The sequence below is a fragment of the Nilaparvata lugens genome, chromosome X (assembly GCF_014356525.2).
Source record: "Nilaparvata lugens isolate BPH chromosome X, ASM1435652v1, whole genome shotgun sequence".
Lineage (NCBI taxonomy): Eukaryota > Metazoa > Arthropoda > Insecta > Hemiptera > Delphacidae > Nilaparvata > Nilaparvata lugens.
Genome location: NC_052518.1, coordinates 8,057,709 through 8,073,264, shown reverse-complemented (window position 1 = coordinate 8,073,264; position 15,556 = coordinate 8,057,709). Strand labels below are relative to the sequence as shown.

At 34.6% G+C, this 15,556-nt stretch overlaps 1 protein-coding gene across 1 annotated transcript in view; it reads left to right on the top strand.

The window, feature by feature from the left end:
• The first annotated feature begins 1,607 nt into the window (after positions 1 to 1,607).
• LOC111044362 overlaps positions 1,608 to 15,556 on the top strand; it is a 36,062-nt gene continuing 22,113 nt past the window's right edge. Inside the window, exon 1 of the mRNA XM_039442332.1 lies at positions 1,608 to 1,704. Coding sequence (XP_039298266.1) covers positions 1,689 to 1,704 — 16 coding nt within the window. The 5' untranslated portion in view covers positions 1,608 to 1,688. The remainder of the gene's footprint in view (positions 1,705 to 15,556) is intronic.

The window sequence follows — 15,556 nt, the reverse complement described above, 5'->3', positions numbered from 1 at the left end:
AAATATCATGAAAAAAATATATTCAACATAGATTTATCATTAACACGAGTGACTATTATATCAGATGGGCCTACACCAGAATAATAAGTTGAATGCACTATTTTAAGGTTGTGGTAACAGAAAATTGGCAGCTCTGCCCTCCTATGATTATTTTCACTGACTTTATAAGGTGAATCTTACCATACATACAGAGCTATGTTTGTGCATTTTGTCAGATGGAAAGGTTAGTTATAGATTTGGGAAACTGGTTTTGGTTATTACACCACTATCAACTTCTAGGTTGATTTTTGTGATCTCTCGAGACAAGGTATGCCTACAAAGACTCAAAAACAGGCATTAAGCACTGTTGAACAATGAGAAATAGAAAATCTAATGTAACTTACAAAACTAATTTGAGAATGAAAAATATACAATACCAAAAACAGCAATCACAATAATACAAAAATGAATGGAAAATTGGTTACAATGAAGAACTCTGTCTAATTCGAAAGTATAATGAGAAACGTGTGTACAATTTGTTCTAATAATACTTGGCTTAATATTCTAGGATAAAACTAAATAAGTGGTGTTGTGCTGACTATACTGTGTCTGCTTTTATCCACTGGACCTCACCATAAAGCTCTATAACTGTAAACTTCTATATAAGTCAACAATTTTCCACCACAATATTATTCTTAAACATAAACATATACACGCACAAGGAAAATGCATCAAATCCATTTTTTCAAACTTTGATTTCTCATTAGTTTTTAATTATTTCTATAAACCATGAATAATTATGCATTATTAATCATCAAACAAAATGAAGAATATTTAATTCCTTGCAGTATGAAATTATTTTGTGAAAAATCACTGTAAGGAAATCATGATTGATGTTAGAAATTAGAAATTGATTTCCTGAAACATTTACTTTTATGCACTTAGTGGATTTTCCTTGTATGCCCACGATATACAACACAGAAAATCTTGAATAAACTGAGCAGGCATAGCGAATATTAAGCATTTCTAAGAAATTAATTCTGCGGGGCTGTTACACGCCTTTATTTCTAGTTATAGAGTGACTGATAGACGTCTACCCCCTAATCAAGCAATTTGAACTTTTCAGAGCTGGTAGAAACGGTGTGGAACGGTCGACGGAGCTAATTCGATTCCATTTGTATACCTGTTGCCTGTCAGTAGTGAGACAGGTAGGGGTGAGATATTGAAAGGCAATCGACGTATCAATTGGGCGGAATCGATATCACCGATATATCGGAATGAGATATCGATACTTTTGATATATCGAATATCAATAACAAAAGTTGAGGTTTCTGTGAGGATGCGAGTAAAATACTTTCATTCTGTAGCATACATAGAACAGTGAGTGATTATGATACTTGAAACCCCGATGTATTGATGCGAATTGTGAAATATTGCATTATCGTATAAGTAGTTTCGATAGTATCGAATAGTTGATATCGATATTACGATATTATCGAGACTAGCGATAACGATACTGATAATATCGGAACCAAGATATTTCTATCGAAATCCCACCCCGGGCGCTAGGGAGCGTGAGCGCGAGGGCGCTACCTATCCCTTTTTCCCAGTGATTTCTGATTAGTTACTTCTGCAACTCTGACAGGACAACAACAGACAGGCTTGACCGGCTTCTGCACACCTCTCACCAGCACAAGTTTCCAGGGAAGATGGCTGATTCATATGGTAATTCAACATTTCTATTTTCCTTTATCATGAGCTATTTCACTCTAATTATTCCACTGTTTTTTACTAGAATCTCTATAATTTATGCAAGTATATGACCATTTTCAATAATTGCCGGCACATACAGGTATGTAATTCCAAATTCCCAGGGGCCTGCAGCTTACATTGCTGAAGCGTTATCAACATTACAAATGATAATATGGAATGTATATGATGATTTTATCATCTAAATCAAAGTTTATAACTCAATTAAAAATGTTTCTGTTTTAATTGATAAACTTGGAACCATTCAAAATTGAAATGATTTTTACACATTCAAAAGTATTTGAATAAATAAAGTGTACCCCACTATTGCAGCTGCAGCTTACATTGCTGAAGCGTTATCAACATTACAAATGATAATATGAATGTATATGATGATTTTATCATCAAAATCAAAGTTTATAACTCAATTAAAAATGTTTCTGTTTTAATTGATAAACTTGGAACCATTCAAAATTGAAATGATTTTTACACATTCAAAAGTATTTGAATAAATAAAGTGTACCCCACTATTCTTATGTGTTTGGGTTTATTCAGCATAATTTCCTATTCTTCAAACTCAATTTTTCCAGGATATTGGAGTTGAAAGACCAGGAAAAGTAAGTTATTGAAGAAGGGGAAGAAAACATTCTTATATAAAAACTAGGCCTCTGAAATAGGAATATACTGATGAATATATGAACATTACTTGTGAACTACTGTATCTATAGTCTCAGAAGAAGCGGAAGAGAACATTCTTATATAAAAACTAGGCTTCTGAAATGGGAATATACTGATGAATATGTATGAAAAATATTTGTGATCTACTGTATCTATAGTCTCAATAAATTCTCTCTATTGTCTACTTCAATTCTATATTCCGGGAAACGATTTCTATTGTGAAAGAAGCATCTTGTATGTTCTCTGAATATTAGTAATCTATTGGTTTTAAGTAAATACAATTTATTTTTGGAAAGTGGTGGACACCTTTGCTATAAGTGTAGTAGGCTACTATATGTACCTGAGCCAGCGTACAAATCTAGCTGGCATTGTCAGATTGAAGACGAGTTAATTTCAGAGTCTATGTGTTGGTTGGAATCTTATTATGTATTTCTTGCTTATCTATTATTTTTGTAATTCATACATTGTATCGTTTTCAATTAGATGAATTTTAGTTTTTGATCAACAATATCTTCCGATTGTTACCATTTAGATTCATAATTCAAAATCCCTCTGGGCGTAGTTTTGTACTCTACGATCTGAGATCAGGTAGAGCGCTCTATCTCATATAGATTTCGAGGTACACCTGACAACAATGCTCCTTGTATTGTGAAAAACACCTAATTTTCAGCTTCAACCATCATCACCAACTACATATTCTTCACATTGATATTTCGCACAATGAAATAAGTTCATAAGATTAAGATAAAGAAAGGAAAAAAGATGTTGTCGAAGATGTTTCCTTTCTTTATCTTAATATGGAGAAGTTCCACAATATCTCTGATAAAAGTGTTAAATTCATCAGATTATGTTATATGAGAATCACCCGTTAGATGCACTTCATTTCAGTATTTCCTAGTGGAGAAGCACACTTATTTATTTATTTATTCATTTATTTACAACAATATGGGAGCATACGGGAAAACCCCAAAAATTGCACCCTAATCAAAAAAATTACAATAATCACTTTACAAAAAAATTGAAAATCGAAAGAAAGAAACAAGGAAAAAACTATTTCATATTAGTGCAAAGAAAAAAATGTTATGAGAAACGAAATATACTGAAAACTAAATATACTGAATACTAGATACTATACTATATACTAGAAACCATTTACAATATGAGAAAATAATAAGTGGGGAATCAAGAAATTACAAATAACATTCCAAGAATGATGTGAGTCATATGCTGAGAATAAATTAAGAATATGAATGAGGTGAAAGATAACAGAGCTAAGAATGGGAGGAAGTCATCTACTAAATATGGTACTCTATGTAAGTTGATGAGGTCTAGCGTGGGAAAAATAGGTGTCACATTCGGTGAAGTTGCTTACATGCCTTCTTGAACTGACTAGGATTCATATGAAAAAGGTCTAGATCAATGGTCGCCAAACTGATGAGCCTGTGAGCTAGAATAGCATTTATAAATCTTCAGTGAGCTACCAAGGAATATTAGACTGTAGAAAGTACGGTCCGCGAAATGAAATTTTTCACACTTTTATTGTAAATATATACATTTCTAGTGTTGAAATCTACTTAGCTCATAGCAAAAAGTATACCGTAACAAAAGTTGAAATGTACATTTCAATGAGAGCAGTGGAACTGTTTTGGTCATCCAGTATTTTTTTGATGTTTGGAGTTTACGTTGTAGCCTCCATTCTGATGCAGTTGTCCAAATGTGCATCAGTCAGTCTGTTCCTATATCGATTTTTTATGAATTTCATACTTGAAAAAGATGCTTCACACACGTAAGGTAGAGCTGAACATAGCTTTCAACCTCAATGCAACTTGAATAATATTTGAATTTTTTTTTTTTTTGGGACTTGAGGCCAAATTAATATTGATTGCCAACCAAAGCAATTCTGTGAGCTACCGGTAGCTCGCGATCGACTGTTTGGCGACCACTGGTCTAGATGAAAACTATGGTAATTATGAAGATTCATCATGCGGTTGATTGGAGAATTGAAGTGACTATTGGAGTTGCATTGGTGAGGAAGAAATCTGAAGCCGGAACGCCGTGAAACTGAAGACACATATATATTCAGCAATGAAAGGAGGTAGGTTGATTGAACACGGTTGTTCAATATATTATATAGGAACAATAGTTATTTGTGCAACTAGTGCGCAAAGTGTCAGTTTGCTGCACCGAAAGAAACGTTTACGCCCGAGCCGTAGGCGAGGGCGGAATGGTTTCTTGAGTGCAGCAGAGGAACTTTGCGCACGTATTTCACATTAAGTTTTTCCTACAGTTACCATTGAATATGAAAAGTGGGTAATTATGGGTAAAATTGCCTGAAATGCATCAAATGTTTTTCTGTGTAATTTTATTATTGATAAAAACCTTAATTTATTGTCAAATTGAATAAAATGTTGTCGTGGTTATAATATCAGCTAATACTAATAATTAGCGCGTTGTGCTTCGTTGCACCTCTGCTCACTATAGCAGCCACAGCAGTCACTGTTACCAACTTCATTTTGATTTTGCTGCACTGTTGCTCCATATAACCTACTAAGTATTTTGCGTTGCCATGTTGCAAATCTGGAGTGCAGAAAAATTTTTCCCGCACTAGAGCGGAAAAGTGATTCTTTGCGTTCTGTAAACAGTGCAGCAATGGCCACTTTTCAACGTAACTGTAGGAAAAAGCAATTTACAGCTCCTAGATGCTTCCAGGGATTGCATATCAAATATGGCTCTTAGGTTAGCTGTGGGAAAATTGAAAGGACAGAACATTTTGAAACGCTTGAAATATACAAACCTTAAAAATTTACTTTGAATTCTTCCTAATTCCAGCTTATGAGAGGCGAGATATGGATGCCATACTTCAGAGCAGCAGTTTAATAAACTTCTGATAAGTGTATTTTATAATAGGATAAGAATATTGTGATCAAATTGAGAGCAGGTTCTCCGAATGAATCTAATTTGTTGACATGCTCTGGAACATAAACTTCTCACATGATGATTGAAATTGAGCTCAGGATCAAAAATTACACCAAGGTCTTTAAAATGGTCCACTCTCTTAATTATTTGGTTATTGATTCTATAGATGGGAGTTTGCGGATCTCTTTGTCTTGTGAAAGACAGCGTAGCACATTTACCAATATTAACTTTGAGCTGATTTCTCAAGCACCAATCAAACAAACTATCTACATCACTTTGAAGCAGCTGACAATCAATTTCAGACCTAATCACCCTGAAGATCTTCACATCATCTGCATACAGCAGACAAGACGAATGCTTTATGACAGCCGGCAAATCGTCTATGAATATTATGAAAAGTAAAGGCCCCAAATTTGAACCATATGGAGCGCATGATGGACTACTGAAAGATCTGGAATGAAGACCACCAACAGAAACAAATTGATTCCGATCAGACAGATAGGAAAGAATAAATCTAGCACTTGACAGTGAAAACCCAAAGGATGACAATTTCCGGAACAAAATTGTGTGGTTTAAAGTATCAAAAGCTTTTAATAAATCTGTATACTCAGTGTCAACACGAGTACCTGCATCAAGACAAGCTGATACCTCACTCCGGAAATGCAATAAATTAGTCACTGTAGACCTGCCTGGCAAAAATCCATGCAGCCATCAGCAATCCACGGTTCTATATGATTGAATATTTTTTTATAAATGCATTTTTCGAAAATCTTTGCAAAACAATTGATAATGGATATTGAACGGTAGTTTTCAACAGATTGTCTGCTCCCAGCTTTAAAAATGGTAATTTCTTTGGCTTGCTTCCACAGATCAGGAAACGTGGATGTTTCCAGTGCTAGATTGAAAATGAACTCAAGCGGTTCAATAAACAAATCAGAGCAGCCCTTGATGACATACGGTGGAAACAAGTCTGGACCAACAGATCCATTACCTTTCAAGCTCCGTATAGAATTAACTATATCAGTCATTGAGATAGAATTCAAGTGGAAAGGGGAGTGACCAATTGTGTCATCAAAAACTCCAGCATGATTGTCGATTCTGTTGAAAAAAGATGAGAAATAATCTGCAAACGTCTCTGGTATCTCAGTACCTGTGACAAAAATATTATTCCATCTCATAAATTCTCTGACCGCTTACCCTTTCGATTATTATTTATACATGACCAGAAGTTCCCCATGTCACCACCAATACTTGTCTGAACTGAATTCATATAAGCCTGATAAGCTTGAGAAATTTTAAGTTTCAAAGCAGATCTCAATCTTCTAAATACCTCATCGTGATAAGCAGAGACTCTCCTCTTTCGGGCACATTTCTCCTTCCGTTTGATGTCTTGAATTATATCCTTAGTATACCACCGAGGGTACCTGCCAATCCGATCACCAGCGGCTCTTCTAGGAACACACAGGTCAAAACATGAGTAAATTATGTTATAGAAAACTTCAGTTGCCTCATTGACTTCTGAACATGAATAGACAGCGGTCCAATCAGCGTCTCTCAGAGATTCATACAAGCGAAGAAAATCAGCTCTCTTGAAAACATATTGAAATTTGTCATTTGATTCATCACCGTGATCTGCCCTCTTGTGAAGCAATGGAAAAGAAATGGAAAGCGCAGGATGATGGCTATCCTCGGGAACCAAACAGTCATCGCATCTTGAAATATTAACATGGAACGAGCTAAGAACCAAATCCAAAGTCTGATTATTACAATTGACAATTCCATTATAAGACTCTAAGCCCATCACCCCCTTGAAAAGTCCCAATGAAGTTGCCAGGCGAGACCCTCTACTGAAGTCAAAGTTAGAGCCACCTATTTCGGGAATATTCCAGTCACCAATTACTATTACATTGTTATTTGAAATTTCATTGAATGATTCGATCAATTCAAAATATCGAAGATAAGTCTCATTGGAAGTCGATGGTTTGAAATAAACAGCGTTGATGTAGTACGGATCTTTATTATTTAATAAAATCTTAATCCAGATAGATTCGAAACCGGTGATGAAAATTCTGATAATAATACGGCCTTAAGAGAACTGCGAACAGCAACAAGTACTCCACCACCCCTCAACACCTGATCACCAGACCTGTCCCTGCGGAAGACAGTGTACCGCTCATCGAACAATTCCTCATTATGATTTCCATTGTACAACCATGTTTCAGTGAGGACAATTGCATCAGCATCACACTCTAAAACCTTCCGGAAAAAGCTTGGAACTTTGGAACGCAGACCTCTAACATTTTTGTATAATATATTGAAATCCAGTATTATGAGCAAAAATAAAAAAAACTGAACAAAATGAAATAAAATGAAAAAGAAATATATATGTGGGAAAATAATGAAATATGATAGGTTATTACAGTAAAATTTTAAACTGAGGGTGATAAAAATAATTATGTGATGAAGTATTAAGTATTTTCTTATTAGTATTTGTTTAATAAAGTATAACACTAGCCTGTCCATGGACATTATAATAACATTAGATGAGATTTACCTAACCAACTCCTGATTCAAAGAAGAAGAAAAAGCAATAATAGTAACTCCAACTGATACATTCGATTTAAAACCATGTAAGAATAAAAATTGTGAAATCAGCAGCAACCGATTTAATTTAGAATGAAAAATTGTTGGTAATCGTGAAAGTACGGAAGCTTAGATTGTTTATCATTTAATGCCTTATATATATTGCTATTGAACTGCCATTATATTGAAGGTTATTATGAGCCTAGCTGTATTGCTAACGAAAAGCGAAAGTGACCTATCCTATCTGTATAGGACCGATAAAATAAAATAGAATTCATCAATAAGTGAAACTGTGAAAACAACTTGATAGCAGGAGCATTGATTATAGTGTGATTCAGAACGAAAATCATTATCAGACAACAATCATGAATAAAGTTAAATACTTTGCACCTTATATCTTCATACATTGCATCAGCCAGAAAAGGAATAAACAATCACTACATTAAGAATAACAGCAAATACTGTGATAAGATACGAAGGATGAAAAACTGAATAAAAAGTTCGTATAAGTAACAAAGTTCACAAGTAACAAACTGGCTGTTTACCTGAAACTGTACTAGTTATTTGTGCAACTAGTGCGCAAAGTGACACTTTGCTGCACCGAAAGAAACGTTTACGCACGAGCCGTAGGCGGGGGCAGAATGGCTTCTTGAGTGCAGCAGAGGAACTTTGCTCACATATTTCACATTAAATTTTTCCTACAGTTACCATTAAATGAGAAGTGGTTTATTATGGGTGAAATTGTTTTTTTTTATTTCTATTAAAACTAGTCACTAGGACTAACCATTAATTTTGTTCTGTTATTTCTTATCCTAAATTAATTTTTATTGCTAAAGTCTTCCAGTGAAGCCTACAGTTCCAATCTATAATTTCACTACTTTAAATTATTTCACTACCCTTTCATTCAATATACTTTAATCACTCCACTAGCACTACACCAACTCGAAGGGCTTTGTTCTCTTCAACCTCCTAGTGAGTTCAGTATTGTCTAGTAGTTGGAGGACTTCGGTGTTGTGTTGATGAAGACGTGACTCATGATAGGCTGCCAATCGTCTTATCTCTCAGGTCACATAGGGGATGTGCAGATCTCGGTGCAAATCACTGTTTCTTATGTACCAGGGCGCATTCACCATGTTTCGCAGTACTTTGTTTTGGAATGTTAGAATCTGACTGATGTTAGAAGTTCTAGAGCAGCCCCAAAGCTGAATTCCATACGTCCTTACAAGTTTTAGAATTTATCTGTAAATCAATAACTTGTTGTCCAATGAGAGTTGTGATTGACGGCCCAACAGCCAATTGATTTTACTGTATTTGAGTCCTAGCTCACTCCTTTTCATCTTGATATGCTCTTTCCATTTCAACTTGGCGTCAAGAGTCATTCCAAGGTATTTTGCTGTGTTGCTGTGTGGTACTACATTCCTATTCAGATTTATTCGAATCGGGTCATTGATAATTTTGTTTGTGAAGTTGATATGAATAGACTTCATCTCATTTAATCAAATTCTCCATTTTTTGGTCCAGTCACTGAATCTGTTGCTAGCATTCTGTAGTTTTGTGGCTGCTTTGTACTGTTTCCCCTTCTGCCAGTATTGCAGTATCATCAGCAAAAGTAGCTATTGTCACTGCATCCAATTCAGGAAGATCGCTTGTGTACAGCATAAAGAACTGGTCCAAGAACACTACCCTGTGGAACTCCAGCCCTAATTTCCTTCAATTCGGAGACGTCGTCAAATTGTTTCACTATGAATAATCTGTTGTTGATGTATGATTTGAAAAGTTTTACAAGTTGAGTGGGAAGAATTTTATGAAGTTTAATGATCAGTCCTTCATGCCACACTTTGTCAAATGCCTGTGCCACATCAAGGAAGATTGCTGAACATATCGATTTTTTCTCTAATGACTTCTCTTTACATTGGTGATTCTAGTACTTGGTCCAGGGTTGAGTGCTTCTGCCTGAAACCAAATTGATAGGCTGGTATCAGATCCTGCTACTTATGATGGGAGTCAATCTCTTCATTAGCAATTTCTCAAAAAGCTTTGAAATTACAGGTAGAAGAGATATTGGGTGGTATGATTTTGCTTCTTGAGGACATTTCCCAGGCTTTTGCAACATAATAACTTCTGCCACCTTACAAATTTAGGAAAATGCTGTAATTGGAGTGATGCATTGATAAGTATGTTAGCATGACAATACCTTTCCTTGGAAGTTTCTTCAAGATTTCACCTGTAATCAGATCAAACCCAGGTGCTTTTTTGGTATTCAGATTATATTTTATTTCTTCTTGAACCTCTTTTATAGAAACTGGATCAATCTCTGTATCTAAATCATCTATTATATCTTCTTCAGGATCAATTTCAGATTGAATGTTGTTTGGCTGGAAGATTTCTTCTAGATGATTAGCAAATAAATCTGCATTTTCTCTGTTATTTCTTGCCCAAGTACCATCTGGTTTTCTAATTGGAGGGGATTGTAATATTGGCCGCTTAATTCTTTTTGTTGCTTTGCATAATGAATAATCTGTACTGGCATCAGCTGTCAAATTTCAAAGGTAGTTATTAATGGATTCCTCAGTTAGTTTCCTTATCTCTCTTCTCAATTATTGTGTTTTGTTATTTAAGATATTTTTGTCAGCAGGATCACGAGTTTGTTGCCATCTTCTTCTTGCCCTTCGTTTTTCTAAATCTGCCTTTTCTCTGTTATTTCTTGCCCAAGTACCATCTGGTTTTCTAATTGGAGGGGATTGTAATATTAGCCGCTTAATTCTTTTTGTTGCTTTGCATAATGAATAATCTGTACTGGCATCAGCTGTCAAATTTCGAAGGTAGTTATTAATGGATTCCTCAGTTAGTTTCCTTATCTCTCTTCTCAATTATTGTGTTTTGTTATTCAAGATATTTTTGTCAGCAGGATCACGAGTTTGTTGCCATCTTCTTCTTGCCCTTCGTTTTTCTAAAACAAGTTGTCAAATTTCCAGAGGGTAATAGCATCCTTTTGTTTTCCTGGTATATTGTCTGGTGTTTTTCCAGGCTGATTTCTGGATTTGCCACATGAAATTTTTTGCGGCTTCATCTAGCTGCTCAGTTGTTCTAAGTGGAATATTCAAGTTGATTTCATTCTCCAAATCCACTTCAAAAGCTTCCCAGTCTGTTGTTCTATTGACTAACATTGGTCTATCTTCTTTCTTTATTATTCGTTCACTAAGTGTGAGAATTACAGCTGAATGATCAGATTCCAGGTCAAAGCTCTCTTCAATGTCGATAAAATTACTGGATATTCTCTTTGTTATGAAGAAATCTAGAAGATCTGAAGTTTTATTTAAATCTGTTGGCCAATACGTAGGTGTCCCTGTTGAATGGAATTCGCAGCCCAGCTCCTGGATAGCCTCTCTGAGTTCTTTTCCTTTGGTAGTCGTGAGTCTTGAACCCCAATCCTTATGCTTGGCTTTAAAATCTCCACCCACTATGAATCTATCTCCAAGCTGATGAAGAATATTTGTATAATCATTTTTCTTTAAATTGTAACGTGGTGGAAAATATGCAGCTCCAACAAGTATTTTCTGGTTGATGGACTCTATTCCAACTACAGTTAGCTGTATTTCATTACTTTGAATACTGAAGTCTTCATAGTGTTTAATACTCTCCTTCACTATTACAGCACTTCCACCTCTTGCTTGATTTGAGGATGAATAGTTTCGTAAACATTATATCCATTGATTTTTAAGTGAGTCTGCTCAGTTGAATGGGTTTCAGAGATGAGGCAAACATCTATATTTCGTGTCTTTAGAAATATTTCTATTTCTTGTTTTCTATTATTATTGATATTATTTATTCCATTGGCATTCCAGGTAGCAATCCTTATATCTTGTTGGCTCGCAATATTAATTTTCTACTTTTCTTCGAGATACTCTTATTCTTCCCTTCCAAGCTGTCAAGTCGTCCAGAAAGAATATTTAAACTGTTCAAAATTTCCTGCAAAACCTTATTGACTTCAACTGGTTGTTGTTGTTGTTGTTGCTTTGGTTGGCTTTCCTGTTGTAGGCTTGGAGTGGGTTTCGTTACTTGGGAATAGGATATTTCTCCAGTGTACTTTTTTGAAGTGAAGTTTCTCTGTTTAGTTGTATGTGGTACTTCGCTACTTCTTTTAACTAGGTTTTCTTTTTCAGTTCTTCTTCTCTGAAGTTCTTTAGCGATCAGCCAGCCTCTGTAGTTAGCTGGGTGAGCCTCAGCACAATTGAAACATTTGGCTGGGGTTTCTTTAGCCTTGGTACACGAAATAGTCCAGTGTTTTCCAGCACACTTCACACGGGTGAAATGATGGCTGAAATCCATCAAATGTTTGTCTGTATAATTTTGTTATTAATAACAAATTTAATTTATTCTAAACTTGATAATCCAATTGAAAATAAATAATCGATAATTTATACAAATTAAAAATTAAATTGATCCAATTAATTTGAAAATTTGAAGTGAATCTTAATTTCTAAATAATTTTTCAATCAATCAATTTATGAATGAAAAAAATATATTATTTGAAATAATGAATAATTAATAATACTCAAATGAGTACTGAACAAATTTTTTTCCCCTTCTCTGCGATTTCCATAAGAGTACTTTAAAAAAGACTCATAAATAAATTTGTGAAGAAGTTTATCAATGTTTACCATCACAAAACAAATTTTGATGTGTGAAGTCACTAGATGAATTTCAATGCAATTGTCATTGCATTTCATACTTATGACTGACTTTTAAGATACTACCTCTCGCCACAGTTTTTTGTAGCGTTTGTATAGGAACCTGCTTTTGTACTAATTCATTAATGTCTTTTAATATGGATTCTTCATTTTTTTGGAGAAACATTCTAAAATTAGGGCCCATCAGAGGTTTATCACGATGGTTCAATAAAACAATCAATTAGGGTTTTCTCTGATATCAACATTACGTCTGATTCTTCCTACAATCTTCAACCCTGATAATATTACCTAATATTTCCAATTTCAATTTCGACAAAACGGGGTTAAAAGAATTGCGGTCATTCTCTGTTTTTCTCAACTTTACGCAAATGAGTATATGATCTGAGAAACATTCAGTAATGACGTAAAAATTTTGAACAATATCTAGACACTAATGAAAACATCACAAATCAATTAGGCTACTGTTGCACCTCTGCTATTGATATAAATGGAGATATAAGATTGCTATCAAGTAAATTCTGAATGTGCGTCACCCTCAATCCTGCCATTCATAATAATTGCTAAGTTGAACTCGTCCTATCATTTCTATTATCTTCTTCCATTTATGATTAATGTCCTTGGTAACTCTGGTACAATTATTTATCCTGATATCTACGTGCATAAAATATTGTAAGATTATTGCAAATCACCCACCTTTCCGTGCACATCCCTCATTTCAATATACAGAGTCAGTCATGGGAACCCTTCAATAAATATAATACTGTAACTTTCAGGATAAGTTATTGGTCAAATACTCTACCATTTGACGTACAACTGAATTTCAACACCCCATAAGGGGGTGACTTAGGGGTTGTAACTGGAATATTTTAAATGTAAACACCCATTGTGTGGTACATCATTTCAAAGGCATTTTTAAAACAAGAAAGATGACATCGATAAGAGTTAGGGATGGGTATCGAAAGACAAAACATCGATGTTTTTTTCATCCTAACATCGATAAGTGATGAACATCGATGTTTTTGAACATCGATGTTTTTAAACATCTTTTCCCTACGTTTTTATGGATGATACTATTAGTCCAGTCAATATAGACATAAAAAGGGGGTGTGCTTGCAATTTATATTGTAGTTCTGATTTTTAATATATATTTGGGTACATAAGAGAAGTCCAGAACCAATTTCTTCATGCAAGATTTCCTTGTGCTAGATACAGGATAGCCCAAAAACCTCGTATTTTGGGCTCATTTTCCAGTTTTCAGCTATTTCTGCCAAATCTCTCCCAGATTATATAATTCTGAAAAAAAATGAAATCACTCGGAACTCTCTATCTCCAATGAGTACTTTGTTATAATTTTTCAAAAATTAGTGAAATTTGAAGAAAAAATCAATTTTGATGAATTTTAGTTTTTAATCAACAATATCTTCCGATTGTTACAATTTAGATGTATATTTCAAAATCCCTCTAAGCGTATTTTTGTGCTATACAATCTGAGATCAGGTAGAGCGCTCTATGTCATATAGATTTCCAGGTACACCTGACAACAATGCTCCTTGTATTGTGGAAAACACCTAATTTTCAGCTTCAACCATCATCACCATCTACTTTGTCCTCACATTGATATTTCGCACAATGACATAACTTCATGGGTAAGAATCACCCGTTAGATGCACTAAATTTCAGTTTTTCCTAGTAGAGGCACGCTTAAGGACACCTCAAGGATCAAAATTTCAAACACTTATAATTTACTTTTGACACAATGATCAGATTTCATCGTACTACACTTCATTCTTCTCGGCTCGCCAAGGCGGTTCAAAGTCATGCATCAACAGTCAAATTCGGTCAAAAAATAGAAAATTTATTGTTGAGTGTAGGTACTTATTCAATACATATGAAATGGCCAATTACTATATTCAAAGCTATGTATCTCGGTAACCCCTTATTATAAAAATTATTACATGATCTTGAAATCTACAATAGAATTTTCTATTTCATCTGCTGTAAACAATTCATGAAAAAATATGTTCGTAAAGTGAGATTTGATTGTTGAAAAAAATCCGGAAATTGTAGATATTTTTCTCATATTAACGGTTTTGGAAGTTCTATGATAGCGAAAAGTGATTCAAGATGGATTTTAGGCAACTGAGCTCGTAGAGGATGAAATTTATCTACAATTTGTAATCAATCGTAAGTTCCTATGATGTATCAGACTCGTTTGAGAAACTCTTGATCAACAGTAAAATTACGAAAAAAATGTAAAAACTGAAATCGCCATTTTTAAAATCTTAACTTCCAAATTGTTTTGGAATCGAAAGTATTATTTATTGGAGTGGGTAGAGGGGGACAATTTTCACATTCTCACTAGATTTGGAAATTTTATCAGAAGTATTTCACAAGACATGCAACTTTGAATATAGAAATAGGTCATTTTCTGTGTATTGGAATATGGGCTTAAGTACACTCAACAATAAATTTTCCATTTTTCGACCGAATTTGACTTATTATGCATGATTTTGAACCGTCGTGACGAACCGAGAAGGATGAAGTGTAGTACGATGAAATCTGAGCATTGTGTCAAAAGTTATGTGTTTGAAATTTTGATCCTTGAGGTGTCCTTAAGCGCGCCTCTCCACTAGGAAATACTGAAATGAAATGTATCGGCAGTAGAACATAATCTCAAGAACTTATGTCGTTGTGCGAAATATCAATGTGAGGACAATGTAGTTGGTGATGATGCTTGAAGCTGAAAATTAGGTGTTTTTCACAATACAAGGAGCATTGTTGTCAGGTGTACCTGGGATATGAGATAGATCGCTATACCTGATCTCAGATTGTAGAGCACAAAAAGAGCTTCTGAAGTGACTACAATTTTATCTGGAGCTATTGTTCCAATATTCCAACAGTTACTAACTGGAATCACAGCAATTTTGGACTTGTGGTATTCAAGTAACAGTCTTTCGAAT